General features: G+C 60.7%; 1 protein-coding gene across 1 annotated transcript; it reads left to right on the forward strand.

Moving 5' to 3' along the window:
- Positions 1–8,785: 8,785 nt before the first annotated feature.
- On the forward strand, positions 8,786–17,497 carry LOC101443657 (laminin subunit alpha-5-like). The gene is made up of 12 exons (XM_058292831.1): positions 8,786–9,133; positions 11,226–11,378; positions 12,020–12,137; positions 12,856–12,974; positions 13,060–13,230; positions 13,462–13,559; positions 15,201–15,316; positions 15,491–15,609; positions 15,764–15,854; positions 16,009–16,143; positions 16,315–16,377; positions 16,552–17,497. Exons 1-12 carry the CDS (start codon positions 8,807–8,809, stop codon positions 16,569–16,571), a joined length of 1,530 nt encoding a protein of 509 aa, XP_058148814.1. The 5' UTR covers positions 8,786–8,806; the 3' UTR covers positions 16,572–17,497.
- The last annotated feature ends 6,891 nt before the right edge of the window (positions 17,498–24,388 follow it).

Raw genomic sequence — 24,388 nt, forward strand, 5'->3', positions numbered from 1 at the left:
CACATAAAAATGTTCTGATATATGTTGGGTATTCTGATAGTAGTTACAGTTACAAACGTCAACTGAGGGAGTGCTGAGTTCCTACCCAGGGGATCTCTGTCACATTCCCCAAGGGAACAACAATAATCCCCCAGTGCAATGGCAAAGATCTGCAAGAAAGGATGGTCCAATATGGAGCCCTTGATACTGACGACTATGTTTATGAGCCTGTGTGCCTAAAATATGAACTAGGCCTAAAGCTGCAGGGTACCTAAAGTTACCTCCTGAGAGTCTCCATATTGCTCAAATGTGGCTGCTCTCTAAGCCGAACTCAGCATATAAATGCATTTCCTTCCCCTCAGCATGGGACATGACACCCAGGGATGAGCCTCCCTGGCACCAAGGGATTACTACCAATCACTAGCTGGTGATGCACCTAGAAAGACACCCTGAATAAAAGGGTCAGCTCAAACCAGCAGAATATCTCAGCCTACATGTAGGATAATGTGTTAAAAACTGCTTTTTGACCTTGAATTAAGAAGGGGGAAATGGCAAAGACAAATGAGTTTATATGGCTAAGAGTTTTCAAAAAAGAGTCGGGAGGTCATCAGAGGGGTCATGCTTATGAACGCCTCAGCAGGATCCCAGAAAAAGCCAAAGTACATACAACCCTAGGTGCAGGTTTTCCTGAAGGCTACAGAGACCCACAGAATCTATGGTCATGACAGATGGATTTGGAGCTCTGTGCCATATCAGTTGGCTATACTTTGGAATTTGTGTTCCTGAGTGTGATGGAGCTGGACTCAGATCTGACCTTTCTGCACACGCCTCTTCTGTCACTTTTACTGAACTTGTGGTTGGTGCTAGGGATGGTGCATACTCAGGGGACTTGAATCTCTGGACTCTCCATGTGCCAGATGGGCCCTGCGCCTCAGCAGAGTTGCAACTCCTACTCTCAGGTTCGTTGGACTTACCCAGGTCAGGTAACAGGGAGGTGAAGATGGTCAACCACCACAAGAGGGGATCAAGAGTGCCTATAACTGCAAGCAGAGGAATTGCATCCATCTTCCATGTGGAATCTAAGCCCCCTCTTGATCTAGAGGTGGAGGGGACATCACCATCCCAGGGTCCACAGAATGGAGGAATAAAATATTGATTAGAGTGGCCCTACTGGTATTCTACTATAAAACTATTGTGACTAGTAATAGAAGAAATTATAGCATTAAGTTAGAGAAAGTGGCCACAGTAGTTGCTAAGGGCAGGGAGAGGGAAGAAGAGATGGGATGTGGGGGCATTTTTGGGACTTTGAGTTGTCCTACATGATATTGCAGGGTCAGATGCTGGACATTATATATCCTGCCATAACCCACTGAATGTACTGGGGGAGAGTGTGAACTGCAGGGTAAACTATTATCTATGTGGTACAGCAGTGCTCCAAGATGTGTTCACTGAGTGCGATGAGTGTGCCACAATGATGGGGGCGGTTGTTGGTGTGGGAGGAGTGGGAGGGGTATATGGGGACCTCTTATATTTTTTAATGTAACATTTTTTTGTGATGTATATCTTCAAAAATACAATTTACAAAAATGATGGGGTGGGGCATGGGTTATAGGGGAACCGCTTACGTTTTTTGAGGGTTTTTTTGTTTTTTAATGTAACATTCTTTGTGATCTATTGACTTTAATGAAGGAAGGAAGGAAAGAAGGAAGGAAGGAAGGAAGGCCTGCTGCAGGGATTCCAGACTCTGAAGACGAGGGGCATGGCCCCGGCAGGAGAAAGGTCTGTCCTTCCAGCAGCGGAGCTCCTGGCCCTGGGGACAGACGCCATTCAGGAGGCAGGTGGAGTCCCTGGGGTTTGGCTCCGTGGTGCCTGCGCTGTCCCCCGTGGCCACTGCGGGGCGTCCAAGGGCCGCACCTGTCCTGGGCAAAGCCTGGGGAGGCACCAAGGTCCCTGCCTGCTCCTGCTACCTCCTGCTTCCCAGCCGGCAGGGGGTGGGGGAGTGGGGGACACCCCCACTCCTCATGCAGGAAAAGGTTGCCTGAGCCTCCTGAGGGGTTCCCCTGTAGGGAGAGGACCAGGGCCCAGCAGGAAGGGGCTCCATGGGGCGGGAGGCCTGGCACCCAGAGCCTGTCAGAGCTGCACCTCCCAGTCAGAACCCCTGGCAGGAGCTGCCTGCGCGGGGTGGGTGGGCCCCGCCAGCCCCAGTGTTCTTCCAGAACAGCTCAGGCTGCTCCCGCACTGGCCTGGGCTGTGGGGCTCTGTCCTCAAGGCCCTGGACAGCCTGGACGGACAAGGTCACGGTGGGCTGAGGGCCAGTTTGTGTGCTCCTTGCTCTTCACTGTGTCACCGTGGTCAGAGCACTGAACTCCTCCTCCTGCCTGTGAAGGGGACGAGCGCACAGAGCCACCTCACAGGGGGCGTTGTCTGGGCCCAAGGCTGAGCACGTGTCAAGTGCCCAGAGCAGGGTCCTGCTTAGGAAGCGCCCAGCGTGTGGGCACCTGTCAGCACCATCACTTACCACCACCGCTTCCACCTCCACCACCTCCACCTCCACCATCACCTCCACCACCGCCTTCACCACCTCATCACATCCCCACATCACCACCACCATTAGCACCACCATCCACCATCACCTCCACCATTACCTCCACCTCCACCACCTCCATTACCTCCACCCCCACCACCTTCACCACCATCACCTCCACCACCACCTCCACCGTTACATCCACCATCACCACCTTCACCACCTCCACCACTTCCACCATTACCTCCATCACCACCACAACCATTACCTGTATTACCACCAACACCACCATAACCACATCACCACCATAACACCCACCTTCATCTCCATCACTGCCACCACCACCAGCACTGCATCACCACGACCACCACCTCCACTATTCTTTCATCACAACCACAACCACCACCATCACCACCTTCACCACCTTCACCATCACGACCACTGCCACCAACACCACCATCCTCACCAGCCTCACCGCCACCATCACCACAACCCCACCCTCACCATTACCACCACATCACCAACCAGTACCACCAGCACCACGTCACCAGCACAACATCCACCTCCACCTCCATCACCACCACCACCACTGCATCACCACAACCACCAGCTCAATCACCATGACCACATCACCTCCACCACCACCTCCATTACCATCACAACCACCGTTACCTGCATCACCATCAACACTACCATAACCACATCACCACCATAACATCCACCACCACCACCACCACCATCACTGCATCACCACGACCACCAGCTGCACCATCACTCAGTCAACACCACCACCATCATATCACCACCACCACTACTACCAAACCTCCAATTTCCACCATCATCTCCATCACAACCACCCACCATCGTGACCACATCACCATCACCCCCTCCACCACTACATCGCTACCATCACTGCCACCCTCAACCATCACCAACACCTGCATCACCACTGCCAAAACACCACTACCTCCAGCATCACCTCCACCACAACTCCCCCCCACCACCACACCACTACCATCACCCATATCTCCAACATCACATCCATTACCAATTTCACCCCCACCCCACCACCATCATCACCCCTACCTCCATTCCATCCCCACCATCCGCATCATCACCACCACCACCTCCATCACCACCACAACCACCAGCTCCAACATCACCTCAGTCACCACCACCACCGTATCACCACAACTACCACCACTACCAATACCTCCACCTCCACCATCATCTCCATCATTGCTGAATCCACTATCACATTACCACCACTGCCACCTCCAACATCACCTCCATCACTGCCACCACATCCTCCACAATAACCTCTATCACCAGCACCACCACCACCTCCATTATGATCTCTATCACTAATGCTATCACTTGCACTACCACCTCCATTACCAGAATCACCACCTCCACCATCTCTTCCACCACCAACACCACCTCCATTATCACCACCATCACCACAACCACCACCTCCACCACCTCCATTACCATCGCCACCACAGTCTCCATTACCAGCACCACCACCTCCACCATCTCCTTCACCACCACAACCACCTCCATCACCTCCATCACCTCCACCACCAGCACGGCGACTGCCATCATAGGATCATGGTGGTAACGATGAAGATGCTGAGGACCAAGTCACATGCCTGGGTTCGACTCCAAGGCTGGAGGCTCTGGAAACCCCCCTGGAACCACCCAATGTCATGCAGGTCTCCATCAGGCCGTGCAGGCAGGATGTGGCCAGCAGGGTTTGGTCAGTGCCTGGGGGCAGTAGTGTCCCTCTGCTCGCCCCTTTCTCCATCACCCTCCTGGGGGCAGGCAGGCTGGAAGTGCTGGCCCACCTCCCAGACAGGTAAACCGAGGCCCTCGGGTGTGTGGGTGCAGCCTGCCAGGGAGCCTCTGCCTCCGCCCAGAGCAGCTGTTTCTGGGCCGGGCCAGCCTGGAATGTATTGTGTGTGGAAGGGAAGCAGCCAAGGGAGGAAATCCTCCTTCCAGGGCCTTCCAGGCAGGGGCAGGGCCGTGGGGGGAGTGGCAGGTCAGTGCCCAGGACTGGCCTCCCTGCGACATGGCCCACGAAGCTGCCCTCGAAGGGGCGCCTGACAGCCAAGGCCTGGCCTCGGGGCTTCGTTTGTAAAGTGGGTGCTGCTGGGGTGGAGGGGTGGGCCTGGGGCTGCCCCAGGAACGGCCGCTGGAGGGCATGGTGCCCCTTCCCCCAGGTGGTGCTGGGCCATTCTCTGGTCTCTGAGGGGGAGGCAGCCTCGGCCCCCCAGCAGTGGCCCACACGAGCTCCAAGGGCCACAGGACCTGCTGGGCAAGAGCGGGTGCCAGGGTCCCAGGCCCTCCCATCCCAGCTGCTTCTCATTCCATTTTATTAAGCTCCTCTTCTAGGTTCCACCTGCCCGTGGCCCAGAGCTACGTCCGGATGCCGGGTTTCCCCGTCTGTGAACACCTGCGCAGGCGGGCCTCCCACGTGGCCACACCACCTGGGGTCAGCGTCCAGGGGACCCGACACCGCCCCCACCCCAGCTCCCAGCAAGCACCATTCGCCTGACCCAGGTCTCGGGTGCAGACACTGAGGCTCGAGAGCTAGCCGGGCTCCACGGGCTCTGTGTCCACCGGGGACCTGGTCCGTCTCTCCGTGAGCTTGCCGGGGCCACGCCCAGGGCAGGGACGCCAGGTAAGGGGCCTCGAGCACCCCACCTCCTGTCCCCAACCCCCTGGCTCCGGCTGTAGGGTCTGAACCAAGGGACAGGAAAGGAGGGACTCCTGGACCAGAGGCCAGCGCAGAGCAGGGACTCCGAGGCCACGCAGCGTGCCGACACCCAGAGCCTCCGGCGCAAGGCACGGGACTGCGGGTTCCCAGGGAGAGCTGCAGGGGACGCAGATGGCCAGGCAGCCACACCCAGAGGCAGCCCCGCGGCCGCGTCCCACTTGGCCCAGCTGGCCTCGGAGCAGGCCCAGTCAGGCCTTTGCAGAACCAGCGTGGCCGCCCAGGTGAGCCCGCTCGCCCAGCCGCCCCTGCCCGCAGCCTGCCCTGGGCTGGCAGACGGAGGGATCCGCAGAGAGGAGCCTCACCGGCCCGGCCAGGGAAAAGCCGCCAGAGGCCCACGTCGTGGCCCCACGCAGGGTGGACACGAGGCAGAGACCGCCTCCTGCTTTCCGACAGACAGGGATGGCCGTCCGTCTATCTGCCTGCCTGTCCAGGAGGCAGCCCTGGACCGCCCCTCACTGGCCTGGCTGCGCCTGCGCAGGAACGTATAGGCTGCCGGTCAGCAGGCGCTGGGCGCAGGGGTGGGCCCAGCTGGACGCAGGGCTCTGGGGTCGCTCGGCCAGAGGGCCGGTCATGGTGGGCTCTCAGGCAAAGGTGGGCGCAGGAGCGTGGCGGAAGGCGGCCTCTCCTACTGGGGGTGCCCAGGCGGGGCCTGGAAGGACAGGGGTAGGCGGCCCCCAGGAGGGGTGACGGGGCCCCTGGCAGTGCAGACCCAGGCCCCGGGTCAGGGCAGAGGCCTCTGGGGAGGGTCAGGGCCCAGAGTCCGGGCGGGGCGTCTCCTGGCCCCGCGCAGGCCTGACCGCGCCCTCCCAGGTGGGGGCTGCAGCCACCCCCCGCCAGCCCCCACCTCCATGAGCAGTTCCTCCGGGAGAAACGGGACAGCCCCGGGCCGCGCTCAAGGCCCCGCGGGGAGCCGCCCCCGAAAGCTCAGAGCAGCCCCGCGGCCCCCCCCAGGCCCCACCCCCCACAGCGGCCAAGGCTCCTGGAGGGTAGGGCACTGTGGGGCAGCACGTGGGGTGACCGCCGGCCTGTGGCATCCAGCCCCAGCCTGCCCGCCTCAGTGCTTTCCCAGAAGCCCGGCCCGGGGGGAGGGGCCAGAGCAGGGAGGGCGATTCCAGTGGCCAGTGCGGGACCCTCCTCGGGCCACAAATCCCCCCACGCTCCTCTCCCTCATCCTTCCGAGGGAGGCGGGGTCCCAGGAACCGGGGAGGTCGGACAGAGGGAAGGGGCACCCGGCTCTGGGCGTCCTGTGGGGCATTCCCCAGACCCCAGGCCCCAGGCTGGCTCCCAAGTGCCCGTGGAGGTGGGGTGGGGGCCAGCAATGCCCCCGAGGCCGAAGCTCTCCCGGTCCTGTTGGCCATGCCCGCAGGAGGCCTGCGCCCAGCTGGACTTCCTCCCCCCCTGGGTGGGCTGGACCAGGGAGATCCCTCCTGGGGCCGACAGCACCCACCAGCCCTGCCGCCCCCTGCGCCTTTCTGTCCACGCACCATGGACGTTTGGGCGGGCCTGGCACCCTGGAAGGCCTGGAGCTGCCCAGGGAGGCACGGAGGTCTCTGGAATTCCAGGCCAGGACACCGGCTGCCCCCAGCCCTCTTCCCAACAAGGCCACGTGCCCAGCTGGTGAGCAGAGGCCACACGGCCTCACCCTGTGGCCCTCCAAGGAGCCGAGGCGCCAACGGGCAGCACAGAGGCTCCAGGCCCCCGTCCACCGCCCTGCAATGACCAGGCGCTGGCCCCACTGCTTCTCCAAGGCTGTGGCCCCATCTGGGCCCCACGTGAGCCTGGCAGGAGCCCAGGGGCTAGACAGAGGATGTCCTGGACCATCGAGTGTGACCGGTTGGGACTGGCAGGGTAACGTGGCGTGAGTGCAGGCCAGTGGGCGTCAGGCCTGAGCACAGCTGAGGACACAGCTGTGTCAGATGAGCGGTGGCCTGGTCCACACGGCCACTCCAGCTGTCCCTGGTCCTCATGGCCACTCCAGCTGTCCCCCAGACCGGCTGGGGAAGGGGGCTGGGCCAGGAGCTGGAGGGAGCAGAGTGTACACTGGCCTACCTGGTGACAATGTGCTGGGATGTGACGTGGCTGCCAGAGGGGCTGGGTGGACACAGGTGCCCCCAGGACCTCGAGCCTGCGCCCCCCAGACCAGCTCAGAGTGAAGCCCTGCCCCGGCCGCCCCCAGGTGGCACCTCACTGGCCTCTGCCACCCTCTCCTGCACCTCTCCCCCTCGGCCCGCGCCCAGGCATGGCTGTCTGCCAGGAAGCAGCTGCCCCCGGTCACACTCCCAGCAGCAGGACCTGCGCTGACCCAGCGCCTTCCCTGGCCTCCCCCTCCCTCCTTTTGGCCTGGGTAGGGAGGGGGTCTGGGCTCCGGGCAGCTCAGCGGCACCCACGGACCCCCAGGGATCTGGGAGCAGGAGCTTCTCAGGGCCCCCGGGCCAGGGCGGGGGGAGGCCCCTGGTGGGAGCCCCCAACCCCTACCGCCCCTCTCCCCAGGGGTCACGAAGCAGCCCGGGGCTTGAAACCCCAATCCCTGCTGCTCCAGCCGGCCCCTCCCCCACCAGGAGCTCCTCTGGCCAAAGTGCCCGCCCCCTGCCCCTCCCCCAGGGGGAATTAAACTGAAGACCTGAGGGGGTGGGGGTGGCTTCCTCCTCCCTGGGCCGGTTCCCAACTGGGAAGAGAAGGGGCTGGTCCGTCCCTTGGGATTTGTCAAGGCCCAGGGGCTGCTGGGAAGGTGAGGGTGGTGGCACAACCTTCCAGGAACGTCCGTCGGGCACCCCAAGACCATCGAAGGCGCTGAGGCGTGTTAGCCCCCCCGGGCCACGGGGAACAGGCCCCTGTGGGTGGGCGTGCTGTCCCGAGCCCCCCTGACCCACTTCCCCCTTGGAGGGTCCGTAGCCCACCGGGCGGGGGGGAGCGGGGCTGGGTGACACGCACGGCCCCCGGCAGGGGCTCCCTCCCGGCCCCACCCCTTCCCTTCATGGGGGGCACAGCGGCAGGATCCGGGCAGATCGAGGGCCCCGGGCAAGCGGGATGAGGCCATGGGTGCCCAGAGGTCCCACCCCACCCGGGGGAGCCTGGCATCTCGGTGGGCGAGTTGGGTGCTCGGGAAAATGCGCCCTTCCCGGGAGCTCAGGGTGCCGGGGTGCAGGGTGGGGGCGTGGGCAGCCGACGGGGCAGATGACTGGGCGGGACTGGCGCCAATGCCCAGGTCCTCGGGGCGCCGGGCGCAGGGAGGTGACCGAAGTTAGGGGAACAAAGAGCAGAGCGGTGCGGGGCATGCGGGGCGTCCAGAAGCGCCGCCTTCCCTGCCTGGCCGCGGCCCACAGGTGTCCTTCCGGGCGAGGAGGCACCCAAGGAAGGAGGGTTGACACGGCCTGACCCTCCCCCGTGCCCCCGGGCCCCTCTCGGGGTGCGGGGCTCTGGTGTGCGGGCGGGGCCTGACGTCTCGGGCGGAGCCGAACCGGGCCGGGCCGCCGAGCCTAAAACCCGCGAGCTCCCTCCGCGCCGCAGTCCCTGGAGCCAGGAAGATGGCGAGGCCGGGCGCGCGGCGCTGCGCGGGGGGCGCACGGCAGACGGGACCCGCAACGCTGCTGCTGGCGGGGCTGGCGCTGCTGGGACCCGCAACGCTGCTGCTGGCGGGGCTGGCGCTGCTGGGCGCGGCGCGCGCGGCCCCGGAGACCGACTTGAGCCTGCACCCGCCCTTCTTCAACCTGGCGGAAGGGTCCCGCATCGCGGCCACCGCGACCTGCGGCGAGGAGGCCACGCCGCGCGGGACCCCTCGCGCCACCGAGGACCTCTACTGCAAGCTGGTGGGCGGCCCCGAGGCGGGCGGCGACCCCAACCAGACCATCCAGGTGGGCGCGGACGGGGGATCGCGCCCCCGGCGGGGTGGGGTGAGGGGTCCCCTTCCAGGGCGCTGCGCGGGGCCGGACGGGGATCAGGCTCGCGCCCTCCACGGCCACCCCCGGAGCGCCCTGGGCCAGGGAGGGTCGAGGGGCGGACAGAAGCCTCCGACTCCCAGCCGGGCCCCCACCTCCGCATTTCGGGACGGAGCGGGACCCCAACCCGCCACGCAGCCCGGCCTGGGAGGCGCACACTCTTCGGGGAAGTGGTGCGCGGGGTCCTGGCGACGATTCGCGGGCGGCGATGGGTCCTGACGGCGGCCTGGCGACCAGTCCCCAGAGCCCTAAGTCCCGGGATCTCGGGGACGGGACTTGGCCTCCCCGCGGCTGCCTGTGTGGGGTGCGGGTAGGCTCCGCCTCTCCGCTAATTTTCCTGGTCCTGCCGTGGAATGTGCGGAACACCTTGAGACCCCAACACCTTCCAGGGGGGCCCTGAGGGTCAGGGTGGCAACCAGGGGTTGAAGCTTAGCTCCACTGGTGGTCTAGGGCCTCGGGACCCCCAGGTGGGGGCACTGGGCGGGATCTACCTGGGGTGGAATAGGTGGGGCCCGAGCAAGGGCTCTGTCTCCCGGGGAGTGTCCCCTCCACCCCTGAAGACCTGCTGGGGGGACAGGGACCTGTGGGGGGCAGCCCCCTTCCACTGAGGCGTGGAGGTGGGCTTGGAGTGTGGGATAGGAAAGCGGGCGGGGGACACCTCTGGGCTTGGACTCGGGGACCCCCTGGGGAGCCAGCCCTCCTGGGCTCGGCTCTGCTTGGAGAGCAGAGTCTGCTCGAGAGCTGCCCCCCTTCTCCAGAGGCCACGTCCTGCTCCTCCAGGGACTTGTCCCCACCTTCCAGGAAAGGAGAGGTTGGGAGGGGGAGAGAGTAGCTGGAGAGAGTGGATGAGCTGGCTGGGGCCTCTGAGAAGGAACTGCAGCCTTGAGCTTTTCCAGGGGCTGCGGGAGCAGCCGGGAGTGAGCAGACCTCCACTCCCGAGCAGAGCCCGGCTTGTGGGGCGGGGGCGGGGCAGGAGGAGCCCTGGGAGCTGGGGTGCTGGCGCAGGTGCACCAGGAGGGTCTGCTTCCCCCGAGGTGGGTGAGGGGATGCTGCGGGTGCGGTGGGGCCACCTGGCTGGGGTTTCCTTTGTCCTCAGGTCCCTGGAGCTTCAGGGGTGTGTGGGGGGGTCCTGCCCAGGTGGGTCCTCTGGCACCTGGGGCGCTGGGGGGACGAGGCTGGCGTAGGAGGAGGCAGGGCTCTGTGGGCCTGGGCCTTGATTCCCCCTCCCCCACAGCTGGGAGTCCACGGGGAGGTCGTGGGACAGGCCTGGGGGGCAGCAGGGGCCCGCACTGAGTGACCGCTGGGCAAGGGGTGGCCTGAGTCCTGTCCACCCACCGTCCCAGAGTTCACCGTCTGCCAAGAAGAGGCGACAGCACCCGGGAACGGCCCCCTGGGCTCGCAGGCTGCAGGTGTCCTGCAGGGAGTGGCCAGGTGCAGGGAGACCATTGCTAAATGGCCGTGTGACAGTGGACAGGCCCTGAGCCATCGGGCCACCTAGTCTTCCTTGGGGCAGGCGGTGAGGGTGGCAGCTGGGGTCCGAGATGGGGCTCAGCCTGGACAGAGCAGAGGCTGGGGCGGGCCAATGGCGCTGTGCCTGGCCCCGTGTCCCCGCCTCTGTGTGAGCCGTGCCTGCGGCGACGCTTCCATCCCCGCCCACCCCGCTCCAGCCCAGCCCCGTGACCAGCGGGCACAGGTGGTGAGCTGCCCGCGCCCGCTCCTCCTGCCCTGCCGGCCTCCCTCTACCTGGGCATCTCCTGGACGTGCCCGTGTCGGTCCAGACGCCACCTCCTTCGAGGGGCCTCCTCTGATTTGCCCCCGCCCTCCCGTTGTGCCTGTCCCCGACTCTCAGAGCTGATCTTTGGGGTCGAGTATGCGTGCAGTCGGTGCTCAATAGGTGCTTGCTGCGCGCCTGGATGTGTGCAGGACGAGGGTCAGCAGATGGGGGGTGCCGGCGGGGCGAAGAGGCCCGAGGCTCGCCCGGGGCCCGCCTGACGCCCCTCCCCCACAGGGCCAGTACTGTGACATCTGCTCGGCCGCCAGCAGCAACAAGGCGCACCCCGCCAGCAACGCCATCGACGGCACCGAGCGCTGGTGGCAGAGCCCGCCACTCTCCCGCGGCCCGGAGTATAACGAGGTCAACGTCACCCTGGACCTGGGCCAGGTAGGGTTGCCCTTCGCACCCAGCATCACCCGCGCCCGCCACCCCCGTTGGGAAGGACACCCTGGGGGAGGGCCCGGAGCTTGAGGGCGCAGGTGGGCGCAGCGCGCTGTCGTCTGCTGGCGGCATGGGCACGGTGTGCTCGGCCAGGTGCCTTGTTGCCTCAGTATCCCCGTGCAGCGCAGGGAGCGAGGGCTGGGGGGCTCACGGAGACCCCTGGGCAATCCGGGGTGCAGGGTGCCCAGGGCACAGGCTGGGGTGGGGCAGAGTCTGCGAGGCCAGCCCGGGGCCCTGCTGTTTACTGGAGGAATTCCTCTCCGGGAGGCTGCTGCTGGCCGGTGTGGGAGGGGCTGCGGGTGTGCAGGAGGCGGAAGGGGACATTCCTGGGATACCTGTGCCCGTGGCTGAGCGGGCAGGCCCTGCCCCTGGGCGCATCAGCAAGCAGAGGGGCACGTGCCACCTGGCCGCTCACCTGAGGGAGGAGGCACCTGGGACCCCCACCCCTTGGGAAACTCCCAGGTGGTCATCGAGGGGATGGGGCAGCGCCCAGGAGCCCCCGTGCCAACAGCCGCTGGCACGACGGGCTGGCACTGGGGCAGCCGCAGGGACTCAGGACGGGGCTCAGGTGCGTGTCGCGTCCCCAGGTGTTCCACGTGGCCTACGTGCTCATCAAGTTCGCCAACTCCCCGCGGCCGGACCTCTGGGTGCTGGAGCGCTCCAAGGACTTCGGCCGCACCTACCGGCCCTGGCAGTACTTTGCCTGTGAGTCTCCGGGAGGCCTAGGGCCCTGGGGGGCGTCCCTGAGCTCCCTCGAGGTCTCAGGACTTCCATCACGGCCTCGCGCCCGCTCCTGCACTCACGACCCACCGCAGGGCGCCCCACAGAAGCTGGCACCCAGGCAGCGGAGGCAGCTACTCCCCGACGTGGGCGTGGCTGTCCCAAGGCACAGGGGCAGGAAGCCCAGGCCATCTGTGGCCTCCTCTGCGGGCGTCATGCCCAGTAGCTCCCACCCGCCGGGGGAGAGCCCGAGGCCAGGCGCCCACTCCCGGGGGCTCGGGTGGCACCCACCCTGAGCCTTGCGGGAACGGGGCACCCATGCCCGAGGGGCCGTCTCTAAGAGCAGCTGGGAGCCGTCCCCTTAGGGGACAGCTGAGCCGCCATGGACAGCGCTGGGCAGTTGTGGCCAGGGTGGGGTTAGCCGTCACCTCCACTTGTGCCCGCAGGTCGAGCTGGGTACCCAGAGGGGGCGGGGCCTGGCTGCTGGGGTGGCCGGGGGCAGCGGGCTTGGCGGGGACAGTTCCCACCTCCCCCAGGCTGTGCTGGGCCCAGGCTCAGGACCTGCCTGGGGTCTCGGGACCCCCGGGCCCCGCCCTCCCCTCCCTCCTCCCCTTCCTCCTCCCCTTCCCCCTTCTTCCCTCTTCTGCCCCTCCTCTGTACTCCAACCTTTCCCCTCCCTTGCCCCCCTCTGCCCCCCCCCCAGCCTCCAAGAGGGACTGCCTGGAGCGGTTTGGGCTGCAGACGCTGCAGCGCGTCACGCGGGACGACGACGTCCTCTGCTCCACCGAGTACTCGCGCATCCTGCCCCTGGAGAACGGCGAGGTGCGCCGGGGTGCGCCGGGGGCGCGGGGGGGCCCCGGGTGTGGGCGCAGGGCCGGCGGCCTCACCCCCCCCGCCCCGCCCGCAGGTCGTGGTGTCCCTGGTGAACGGGCGCCCGGGGTCCACGAACTTCTCCTACTCGCCGCTGCTGCGCGACTTCATCACGGCCACCAACATCCGCCTGCGCTTCCTGCGCACCAACACGCTGCTCGGCCACCTCATGGGCAAGGCGCTGCGCGACCCCACCGTCACGCGCAGGGTGGGCCAGGGGCGCGGGGCCTGGGCTGGGGGCTGGGGGCGCGCGGCCCTAGGGCCCGGGTGGGCGTGCGGGCGGGGCCGGGGGAGCGCGGGCTGGGGGCGCGCAGGGCTGGGCTGGGGGCGCGCGACCCTAGGGCCAGGGCGGGTGGGCGGAAGGGCGCGCAGGTGGGGCTGGGGGCTCGGGGCAGCTCTGCCCGGCCCACGCCCACACCCACACCCACGCGCGCCGCAGTATTACTACAGCGTCAAGGACATCAGCATCGGGGGCCGCTGCGTCTGCCACGGCCACGCCAATGTCTGTGTCGCCCGAGACCCCGCCGACCCGCACAGGTGAGGCCGCCGCTCCTTGCCGCCCCCACCCGCCTGGCCTGGGGAGACCTGGGTCCCAGAGCCCACCGTGGCCCTGGCCTCCACGGGACCCGTGCTGACTGCCCCTCATGCCTCGGTTTCCTCTCCTGCGCTTTGAGGATGGGTCAGGCAGAGCTTGGAGAGGAGGGCAGTGGTGTGCAGCCCCCTGCCCGGACACACGGCTTGGACAGGGCCGTTTGCCCTCATGCTGGACCCCCTAGCCCACGGGCCCTCCACGCAGCCGACGTCCCCAGGGCAGGGGGCTGCGGGCCGCTCGGGCCTGGGCAGCTCCAGAGCAGGCCCCCCCACGTCCTCCTCTACGACCTCCCCCTCCGCTCTCCTCCTGCCCCCTGCCCTCCCCTCCAGCTCTCCCCACCTTCCCGTCCCTCCCTCCCACCTCCTCCTCTCCCTCCCACTTCCTCCCTCCCTCCTTCCCTCCCTCCCTCCTTCCCTCCCACCTCTCTCCCTCCCTCCTTCCCCAGCTCTGTACCAGCCTTTTGCCAAATGCCTGGCTCTGTTCCCAGCACTGGGGACACGGGGGACCCCGGCACAGCCCCGGAGCACCTGTTCTGGGGGAGACAAGTGGAAAACATGCCACCCAGAAGCCTGCAGGGCCCCAGCAGGGCTGGGCACTGTGAGGGTGGTGCCGTGGGCGCAGGGCTGCAGGGAAGGAGCTGCGACCCTGCGACAGGGCGGCCCAAGGGGCTCCCAGCGCCCCCCACCAAACGCCAAGCCCCTCCGCACGGAGCTGGCCCGCTCACCCCCACTTCCTCCCCCCGTTCTCGGGGTCACAGCAGAGCCACGTGAACCCCAGACTCTTCAGATGTGGCCGTGGATCTCTGCAGGACACGGCCCCCCAGCCACCCCCCTTCTCAGCGCAGGGCCGAGGGCAGCGCAGCCTCGTGCTCTGAGCCGCGCACGGCGAGGGGCCCTGGGAAACTGAGGCCCCGTGGGATGCGCCAGGCGGGGGAGGGGCCGCCCAGGAGCCAAATCACCCCGAGGAGAGGGGGCCTCGGGGGAGGGGGAGGGGGGGAGGGACGGGGCTGCCCCGCCTGCTGGGCGAGCTGCCACCCCCAGGACCAGGAGCTGCAGCCAGGATGAGCTCACCCTACCTGCGGGGGGGTCTGGAGGGGAGCCTCTTCCCCAGCCCCACGAGCCCCCTGCCTCCCCCCTCCCCCCGCCCCTAACAGCAGCCCCCACTTCGTGTCCTCACTCAGCCCTGCCCCTGCCTCTGCTCCCTCTTTTCTCCTTCTGGAACTGCCTCTTAACTAGCCCCCTCCCCCCACTCCAGCACCCCTCCCCCCCAGGCCTGGATGCCGCTCCCGCCGCACCCTGTTTGCTTGCACCTGCTGTCCAGGGAGGGCTGGGGCCCTCGGGGCCCATTTCCAAACTGGGACAGAGCTGGGGCACGGGGATGCTGGGCCCAGCCGGCTCTCTCTGCCCGACAGCTGGGGAAACTGAGGCCGGGGAGGGTGGGAGAGCTTGTGCTCGGTGGGGCACTGACCATTCGGCCTGGGAATGAGGGCCCACCACCCTGATGTCTCGGGCCCTGGCCTCCTGGGCGGGCCCCCACGGCGGCTGGGTGGGCTCCGTGGAGGTCTCAGCCGCCGGCCGCGCCCCCAGGCTGCAGTGTGCTTGCCAGCACAACACGTGCGGGGGCTCCTGTGACCGCTGCTGCCCCGGCTTCAGCCAGCAGCCGTGGAGGCCGGCCACCCCGGACAGCGCCCACGAGTGCCAGCGTGAGTGCCCGCGGGGGCCCGGGCGGTGGGTGACGGGGGCCGCGGTCCTGGGCCAGCCGTGTCTGGGTCACGCGTGGGCTGCGGGAGGCGGTCGGGGAAGAGCCCGCGTCCCGGGGGCCGACGCGGTGGCCTGGGTCGCATGGGGGGCTGGTAGCTGAGGCCCCTTCCCCATAGCCTGTAACTGCCACGGCCACGCGCACGACTGCTACTACGACCCCGAGGTGGCGCGGCGCAACGGCAGCCTGAACCGCGACCTCGAGTACCGCGGCGGGGGCGTCTGCATCGACTGCCAGGTGGGCGGCCGCGGGCTGCGGGGGCTCAGGCGGCCGAGGGGGGGCTCGAGACGGGTGGGCCCCCTGAGCGGGTCGGGTTTGGGGGTAACGGCACGGTCGGGGCACCCCGAGGCAGGGGTGGGTGGTCCTGGACTCAGCAGCCCCCGCCCCCCAGCACCACACCACGGGAGTCAACTGTGAGCGCTGCCTGCCCGGCTTCTACCGCGCCCCCGGCCACGCCCTCGACGACCCCCACGTCTGCCGCCGTGAGCGGGGCCTGCCCGGGTGGGGGCTGGACTGTGGCGTCCACCTGGGTGGGGTGTCCGCCGCCATCCCCCGCCCACATGGGTATCCAGGCTCTGCCCCCCGGGGCCGTCTCCGGGCTCCCTCGGGGTCTCAGGCGTCCGGACCCCGGTGCAGGCTGCAGCTGCGAGTCCAACTTCACCGACGGGACGTGCGAGGACCTGACCGGCCGCTGCCGCTGCCGGCCCAACTTCGCGGGGCAGCGCTGCGACACCTGCGCCCCGGGCTTCGTGGTCTTCCCGCGCTGCCGCTGTGAGTGCCTGCCGGTGCCTGGGGGCCACAGCCCACCCCGAGCCCTGGAGCGTGGCTGCCACGGGGTCCCTGGGGGGCGGGTAGGGCCTGGGGCGCCCCTTTGGGCGTGCATGGTCGGGGCGCCGGGCCGAGGTCGCCGCACTGACCAGTGCCGCGCGGTGTCTCCCCCAGCCACGCCTTGGTCTTTTCGCAATGACACTGGGGAGCCGGTGCTGCCGGCAATACTGATTGTCGGTAAGTGTCCCCTGGGGTCTCCTGGGCTGTCCTGCCTTGCAGCCCCTGAAGCTGCCTGCCCGGGGGTGCTCGGGCCAGAGGGGCCACGTTCGAGCCCACGGGGGGGCTCGAGGGGGCTGTCGTTGGCCGTCTTGGGTTTGGCTCTTCTATGCAAACAACACACACTCATTCCAGGATACCAAAAGCCTACATGAGTGTGCCGGAGACACGGAGTCCCCACGTCGCGCACCTGCAGACACACCGCCCACGCCTGGCCCTCGCCACGCACGCGTTTCTCCAGGCCCACTGTCGCGCACACGGTGTCCACTGCGCTTTCACCCGCCCACTCCTGCCAGCGTGTCGCTTTGCGGTCTACGGACCTGGCGTTGCTTGTCAGCGCCGCCCTGCGGGAACCGCGTCTTCCAGATTCATAGAACCCCGCCGCCCCGTCCCACCGGCGTCTGGAGCTCCCAACGCAGCCCGCTCCGGCCTGGCCCGCGTGCCCGGTGCGCCCGGCCAGCAGAAGGGCCGCCCTGGCCAGGCCTCACGGCCACGGCCCCCCGGAGCGCGCCCCGGCGCCAGCTCCCCCAGCGCCATCCCCGTGTCGTGGCGAGCCCTCCCCTCTGCCAGCGCAGGTGGCCCGGCGGGCAGGGCCCCACGCCACACCCTGTCGCCCACGACTGCTTCAGGGAGGCGCCCCGTGGCGACAGCGCCCCGGGAAGAGGCCCCTACTGGACGGGACCCCAGCGCGAGGAATCACCGCAGGCAGCGACAGCGCCGCGTGACGCCGGCGGCAGCCCCGGCCCACCACCCGCGGGACCTCCCCCGATCATGTACGCCAGGCCGCTCCAGTGCCTCCCAGAGGGGCCCGTCTTGGACCATGCGCGCTCGCGTCTCCTCGAGGGGCCCCGGGTGGGGCTCGGGTCGGGCCCTCTGGGTCTGGTTTTGTAACCCCCCCCGGGTGGTGGGCCACACTGTGCTGCGCCCCAGAGCAGCTTAAACGCCCCAGGAATCGTCTCCCTTAAAAGTTTAACAAAACTCACCTATCAAACCCCGGGGCCCGCGGCTTCTGTCAGGGCAGGTCTTGAACGTCAGGTTCTTGGAAGGCTGTTGCGTTTATTAAAGTTTCTACCTCATCTGAGCTCAGCCTGGGTTGTTGATATTAACATATGGTTTACTTCGTTTAGATTTGTAAACGTGTTAGCATATAATTACGCACAGAAGTGTCACGATTTTTAAATTAATCTCTTTTATTCCTATTATTGTGTATTTTTCTTCTTTTCTTTTTTTAAAACAGAACAGCCGGAGGCTTATTGAAATTACTTTTGGTTTCATTGATAAGATCTGCTGCTGGGGATTCCCAGCTTTCCCCAAAGTGAACTCCAGCCTTTTACCAGGGTAAGGGCACTGGGGGAAAGGAAATGATCAGACATTTCGGGATTACTAGACAATGGCTCAGAAGTGGCATTAATTCCAGGAGACCCAAAGCGTCACCGTGCTCCACCAGTCAGAGCAGGGGCTTGTGGAGGTCAGGTGATTAATGGAGTTTCAGCTCAGGTCTGCCCCACAGTGGGTCCAGATGGGTGCCTGGACCCTTTCTTGGTTATTTCCCCAGTTCCAGAACACATAATTGAAGTAGACATACACGGCAGCTGGAGGAACCCCAACCCTGGATCCCTGACGTGTGGAGTGAGGGCTATTACGGTTGGAAAGGTCAAGTGGAAGGCACTAGAACTGACCCCACCTAGCAAAATAGGAAATCAGGAGCAATACCGGATTGTTGGAGGGACTGCAGAGATCAGTGGCACCATCAAGGATTTGAGGGCTACGTGGTGGTGATTCCATTCAACTCTTCTATTTAGCCTGTACGGAAAACAGATGGATCTTGGAGGTGATGATAGATCATTGTAAACTTAACCAGGTGGTGACTCCAATCACAGCTGCTGTCCCAGACATGGCACTGTTGCTTGAGCAAATCAACACATCCCTGGTTTGTAGCTATTGATCTGGCAGATGTTTTTTCCTCAATCGCCATTGGTAAGGACCACCAGAAAGAGTTTGCTTTCAGCTGGCAAGGCCAGCAGTACACCTTCACTGTCCTGCCTCAGGGGTATAGCGACTCTCCAGCCCTATGTCATAATATTGTCCACAGGGACCTTGATCATCTCCACCTCCCCAAGACATCACTCTGGTTCATCATATTGATGAGATCATGCTGGTAGGACCTAGGGAACGAGAAGGAGTAATGACCCTTGACTTATTGGTAAGGCATTTGTGTGAGAAAGAATGAGAGATAAATCCAACAAAAATATATAGGGGCTTTCTACCTGGTGAAATTTCTAGGAGTCCAGTGCTGTGAGGCATGTCGAGATGTCCCTTCTCAAGTAAAGGATGAGCTGTTGCATTTGGCCCCTCCTATGACCAAAAAAGAGACTCAGTGCTTCCTTGGTTTCTTCAGATTCAGAGACAACACATTCCTCCTTTGGGTGTGCTGCTGCAGCCCATTTACCCGGGTGATTAGGAAAGCTACCAGTTCCGATTGGGAACCGGAACAAGAGGGGGCTGTGCGACAGGTCCAGGCTGCTGTGCGAGCTGCACGGCCACTTGGGTCATATGGTCCAGCAGACCCAATGGTGCTAGCAGTGTCACTGACAAATAGAGATGCCATCCGGAGCCGTTGGCGTCCCCTACAGGGGAATCACAAGGCAGTCCCTTAGGGTTTTGGACAAACCCTGCCATCCCCTGCAGAGAACGCCTCTCCTTTTGAGAAACTGTTTGGCTACTGGGCCTCAGTAGAGAACGAGTGTTTAACCGTGGGCCACCAAGTTCCCATGAGACCTGAAGTGCCTGACGTGAGCTGGGTGTTGTCTGACCCACCAAACCACAAAGCTGGGCAGGCACAGCAGCACTCCGTCATCATATGAGAGAGGTGTACATGAGACAGGACTCAAGCGGGTCCCTGAGGCACACTAGGTTACCTGAGGAAGTAGCTGAAATGCCCATGGCCACCAGTCCTGCCACGTTACCTTCTCTTCCCCAGCCCACAGCTGTGGCCTCTTGGGGAGTCCCTTACAATCAGTTGACTGAGGAAGAGAAAACTTGGACCTGGTTTACAGATGGCTCTGCACGATATGCGGGGACCACCCAAAAGTGGACAGCTGTGCACTGCAGCCCCTTTCTGGGCTGTCCCTGAAGGATGGTGGGGAGGAAAACTCCTCCCAGTGGGCAGAACTTCAAGCAGTGAACCTGCTGGTTTTCCCTTGTAAGGAGAAAAGGCCAAGGTGCATTTGTGTTCGGATTCGCCAACGGTTTGGCCAGATGGTCAGGAACTTGAAAGGAGCGTGATTGGAAAATTGGTGACAAAGAAGTGTTGGAAGGAGGTATGTGGATAGACCTATCTGAGTGGGCAAAAAATGAAGATGTTCGTGTCCCACGTGAATGCTCACCAGATGGTGACTTCAGCAGAGAAAGATTTTAATAATCAAGTGCGTAAGATGGCCTGCTCCATGGTTAGCGCTCAGCCTCTTTCCCCATCCACTCCTATCATTGCCCAAGTGGCCTTGGTGGTGGGGATGGAGGTTATGCAAGGGCTCAGCAACATGGACTTGCCCTCACCAAGGCCAACGGCTACAGCCACTGCTGAGGGCCCCATCTGCCAGCATCAGAGACCCACACTCAGCCCCTGACACGGCACCTTTCTCCGAGGTGACCAGCCTGCTCCCTGGTGGCAGGTTGATTGTATTGGACATCATGGAAGGGACAGTGACTTGTTCTAACTGGAATAGACACATTCTCTGAATATGGGTTTGCCTTCCTTGCACGCAAGGCTTCCTCCAACACTACCATCCGTGGACCTACCGAATGTCTTGTCTACCGCCATGGCATTCCACACAGCATTGATTCTGTCCAGGGAACCCATTTCACAGCAAAGGATGTGTGAAATGGGCACGTGCCCTTGGAATTCACTGGTCTCATCATCCTGAAGCAGCTGGACTGATAGGACAGTGGAATGGCCTTTTGAAGACTCAATTACGGCACCAACTAGGTGGCAATACCTTGCGGGGCTGGGGCGGTGTTCTCCAGGAGGCTGTGTGTGCTCTAAATCAGAGGCCACTCTGTGGTGCTGTTTCTCCCATAGCCAGGATTCATGGGTCCAGGAATCAAGAGGGGGAAACGGGAGTGACACCACTCACTATTACCCTAGTGACCCACTAGGCAAATTTGTTTCCTGTCCCTGCAACTTTAAGCTCTGCTGGTCTTCAGATCTTAGCTCCCAAAGGAGGAGTGCTTCTACCAGGAAACACAACAACGATTCCATTGAACTGGAAGTTCAGGCTGCCACCTGGCCACCTCGGGCTCCTCAAGCCTCTGAATGAACAGGCAAAGAAGGAATTACTGTACCGTCTGGGGTGATTGATCCTACCAGGGAGAACTAGTGCTACACCTACACAATAGAGGTACAGAAGGGCTCGCCTGGAGTGCAACATATCTCCTAGGGCGTCACCTGCTAGTACCGTGTGTGCCCTGTGAGTAAAGTCAATGCAAAGTTGTAACAAGCCAATCCAAGCAGGATAGCAATGGCCCAGAATCTTCAGGAATGAAAGTTTGGGTCACCCCGCCAGGCAAAGAACCACGGCCAGCTGAGGTGCTGGCTGAGGGTAAAGGGAACTGGAATGGGGAGTGGAAGAAGGTAGTGATAAGTAGGAACCCCAACCACATGACCAGCTACAGAACTGAGGACTGCAATGGTCACGAGCATTTCTTCCTTGTTCTGTTACGAGTGTGTCTGTATATGGACATAAGACGAATATCTTTTTTCTTCTCTAACCTTTTCCCTTAATATATGACATAAGTTGTATTAGTTTCATGTTTAGTATTCAAGGATGTCGAGTTTAAGGGTGAATATTACCCAAGGACTAGCACCCTAGTCTAGAGGGAATTCGTGCATTTCCAGTTGTATGCAGGACAGTTGAGTATTGTTAAGCAGAAATATATATATATTTCTACTTAACAATATATACAATATATATGGTATATAACTATATATATATATATATATATATATATACATGTGCTATTGTTTTTATTTAGAGTTTCAGTATTGTGTAAGGTGAGGTGTACGGTTGCCGGGTTGACAAGGGGTGGACTGTGATGGTCAGGCTAATGTGTCCACACAGCCAGGTAATGATGTCCAGTTGTTTGGTCAAGCAAGCACTGGGCTAACTATAATACAAAGGCATTTCATGGACTCTAATCATCAGTGAGTTGACTGCACAGATGGCTGACTGCATCTACAATCAACCAGGGAGAGAGGCATCCTCAATGAATGACGACTCATCCACTCAGTTGCAGGCCTTAAAAGGGGAAGTAATTTCAGCATCGAGAGAGAGACTTCCCATCGCTGTATCAGACAGACAGCCTCTCCTGGGAACTCATCAAGGAAGTGTGCAGTCCCATGGTCACGTGAGAGTATTTTCTAAAATCTCACACTATTTACAGCTACCACCTGTTGGTTCTGTTTCCCTAGAGAACCCTGACGAGTGCACTGGCCCAGCTGGACTGCGGGTCAGGAGAGCCTCGGGGCTGAGATGCCAGGGTCACCAAGGCAGCGAGAGTAACTAAGACAGAGAACCAGAGAGAGCACCCCCCGATAGCCACAAAGGGTCTTCTCCTATGCAGCAGGTTACACATCAGTGCATTCCCAGGGGCTGGGGAAGAACCATTCTAAGCGACTTTGGGAGCAGAGCCCAGTGCCCACCCAGGACTGGGAATAGTGCCTGGTCTCATCCACCAGACTGGAAACCTCGTAACTGATGAGGCCTCCAGTACTCAGGAAGGCTTGCCACGGAGTGGGGGATAAATAGCTTTGGACAAAATTCATTAGGTCCCATGTAACAAATGGTAAAAGCAAGAACTGAGATAATCACAGCGTTTCCAAGTTAATTAATCCCCCTCTAAGAAATTATTAATATTTATAGGAAAACAACAATAGATAGCACCCAACAGGACATTCAGAGGTTAACAAGAATACAAAGAGCAGGAAAATATGACCTATTATGAAAGTAAAAATCAATCAGTAGGGGAGTGGGTGGAGCTCAGTGGTTGAGCATCTGCTTTACATGTATGAGTTCCTGGGTTCAATCCCCTCTATGTCCTAAAAAAAAAACCATTCAATAGAAAACAACACAGAACTGATACATATGTTAGAATTACCAGACAAGAACATTTTAACATGACATTTGTATAATCTAAGTATCTTTTAAAGAATTAAAAAATTAAAAAACAAAAAATTTTTAAAAATAACATTCTATCAATTTTGGTAATATATTCAAAAAAGTTAAGAGAGAAATGAAAGTTATTTTTAAAGTCCCAAATCAGACTAATAGAAATGAAAGCTACAATATCTGAGATGAAAAATACACTGGATAGGATTCACAGCAGATTAGTCATAGCAGAAGAATGGTGAACCTGTATGCATGGCAATAGAAATTAACCAAAATAACACACACAGGGGAAAAGATTTTGTAAAAGGAAAAGTGCACCAGCGAGCTGTGGACGCCAGGAAGCAGCTTAATAGCATGTGACTGAAACTCTGAAGAAGAGGAAGAAGGACACAGAAAAAATATTTGAAGAAATATTGGCTGAAATTTTTGCTCAATTTCATAAAAGTACAAGCCCACAATTCCAAAAGAGACAACAATCCCCAAGACAAGAAACATGATGAAACTACACCAAGGAACATAATAACAAAATTGTTCGAAACCAGTGATAAAGAGAAAATCATAAAAGTAGGTGAGAAACTATATATGCACAGAGGACTAAAGGTAAGACCGACAACTTATTTCACATGGGGAAAAGGGCAAGTGGAAGGCAATGGTCCAACATCTGCAAAGTACTGAACGAAAAACCCAAATCTGTAATTCTCTTTGTAGCAAAAATATAAATGAAAAACAAAGGTGAAATAAGAACATTTTCAGATATGCAAAAACTGAAAGAATTCATCAACAAGAGATCCACACTGTAAGAAATGTTAAAGAAAGTTTTTCAGGCAGCCGAAAAATTTTACCAGATGAAAGTATGTTCAGATCCCTGGACATGGTAACTACTTGGGTTATACATAGTATTTTTTATTAATTAAATCTCTTTGAAAGACATTTGCTTAAACAAAAACATAATAACAATGTGTCATATATAGCATGTATAAGTAAAATATATGACAACAATAGCATACAGGCTGAAAGGGGAGAGATGGAGGCATGCGATACATAGTATGGTTTCGATACTCTACAGCAAGTGCTATAATATCCCTTGCTAAACGTACTGCAATGCATAGAACATTCATCCACAACTAAGAATTATTGGACCCAAAATGTCAATAGTGCCCGTAATCAACCACTGAAATAACAAAAAGGTATAGCTAATAGGCCACAAAAGATTTAAAAAAGGATTCATATTAAAAAGTCCAAAAGAAGACAGAAAAAGAGGGGTGTTTTAGTTAGCCAAAGGGGTCCTGATGCAAAATACCAGAAACTGGTTGGTTTGTATAAAGGGTATTTATTTCGGGTAGGAATTTACAAATAAACCAGGCCATAAAACATAAGTTACTTCCCTCACCAAAGTCTATTTTCACATGTTGGAGCAAGATGGCTGCCAACGTCCGTGAAGGTTCAGGCTTCCTGGGTTCCTCTCTTCCCGGGGCTTGCTTCTTTTGAAGATTAGGGTTCCTCTCTTCCTGGGGCTCCAGCTTAAGGCTTCAGCATCAAACTCCAACATCAAAAACCCTTACCTCTGTCCTTATCCATGCATTATATCTGTGAGTCCCCACCCACCAAAGGGTGGGGACTCAACGCCCTACTGACACAAGAGGTTTCCATAATTCCTTAATCATGTAAACCTATGAATCCAATATGATCTCATATGCCTGAGGAAAAGATCAGTTTGCAAACATAATCCAATATATCTATTTGGAATTTGTCAATAATATCAAACTGTCACAAGTGGGAATAAAGAAACAAGTAACAGGCGGAACAAA

The sequence above is a fragment of the Dasypus novemcinctus genome, unplaced genomic scaffold (assembly GCF_030445035.2).
Source record: "Dasypus novemcinctus isolate mDasNov1 unplaced genomic scaffold, mDasNov1.1.hap2 scaffold_336, whole genome shotgun sequence".
Taxonomy (NCBI): domain Eukaryota; kingdom Metazoa; phylum Chordata; class Mammalia; order Cingulata; family Dasypodidae; genus Dasypus; species Dasypus novemcinctus.

Excerpts from the sequence above, each read along its gene's own strand:
- LOC101443657 (XM_058292831.1), top strand. The coding sequence starts at position 8,807 with ATGGCGAGGCCGGGCGCGCGGCGCTGCGCGGGGGGCGCACGGCAGACG. Across the intron at positions 13,231-13,461 it reads ACCCCACCGTCACGCGCAGG|TATTACTACAGCGTCAAGGA; the intron begins GTGGGCCAGGGG and ends CGCGCGCCGCAG. Across the intron at positions 15,855-16,008 it reads CGACCCCCACGTCTGCCGCC|GCTGCAGCTGCGAGTCCAAC; the intron begins GTGAGCGGGGCC and ends ACCCCGGTGCAG.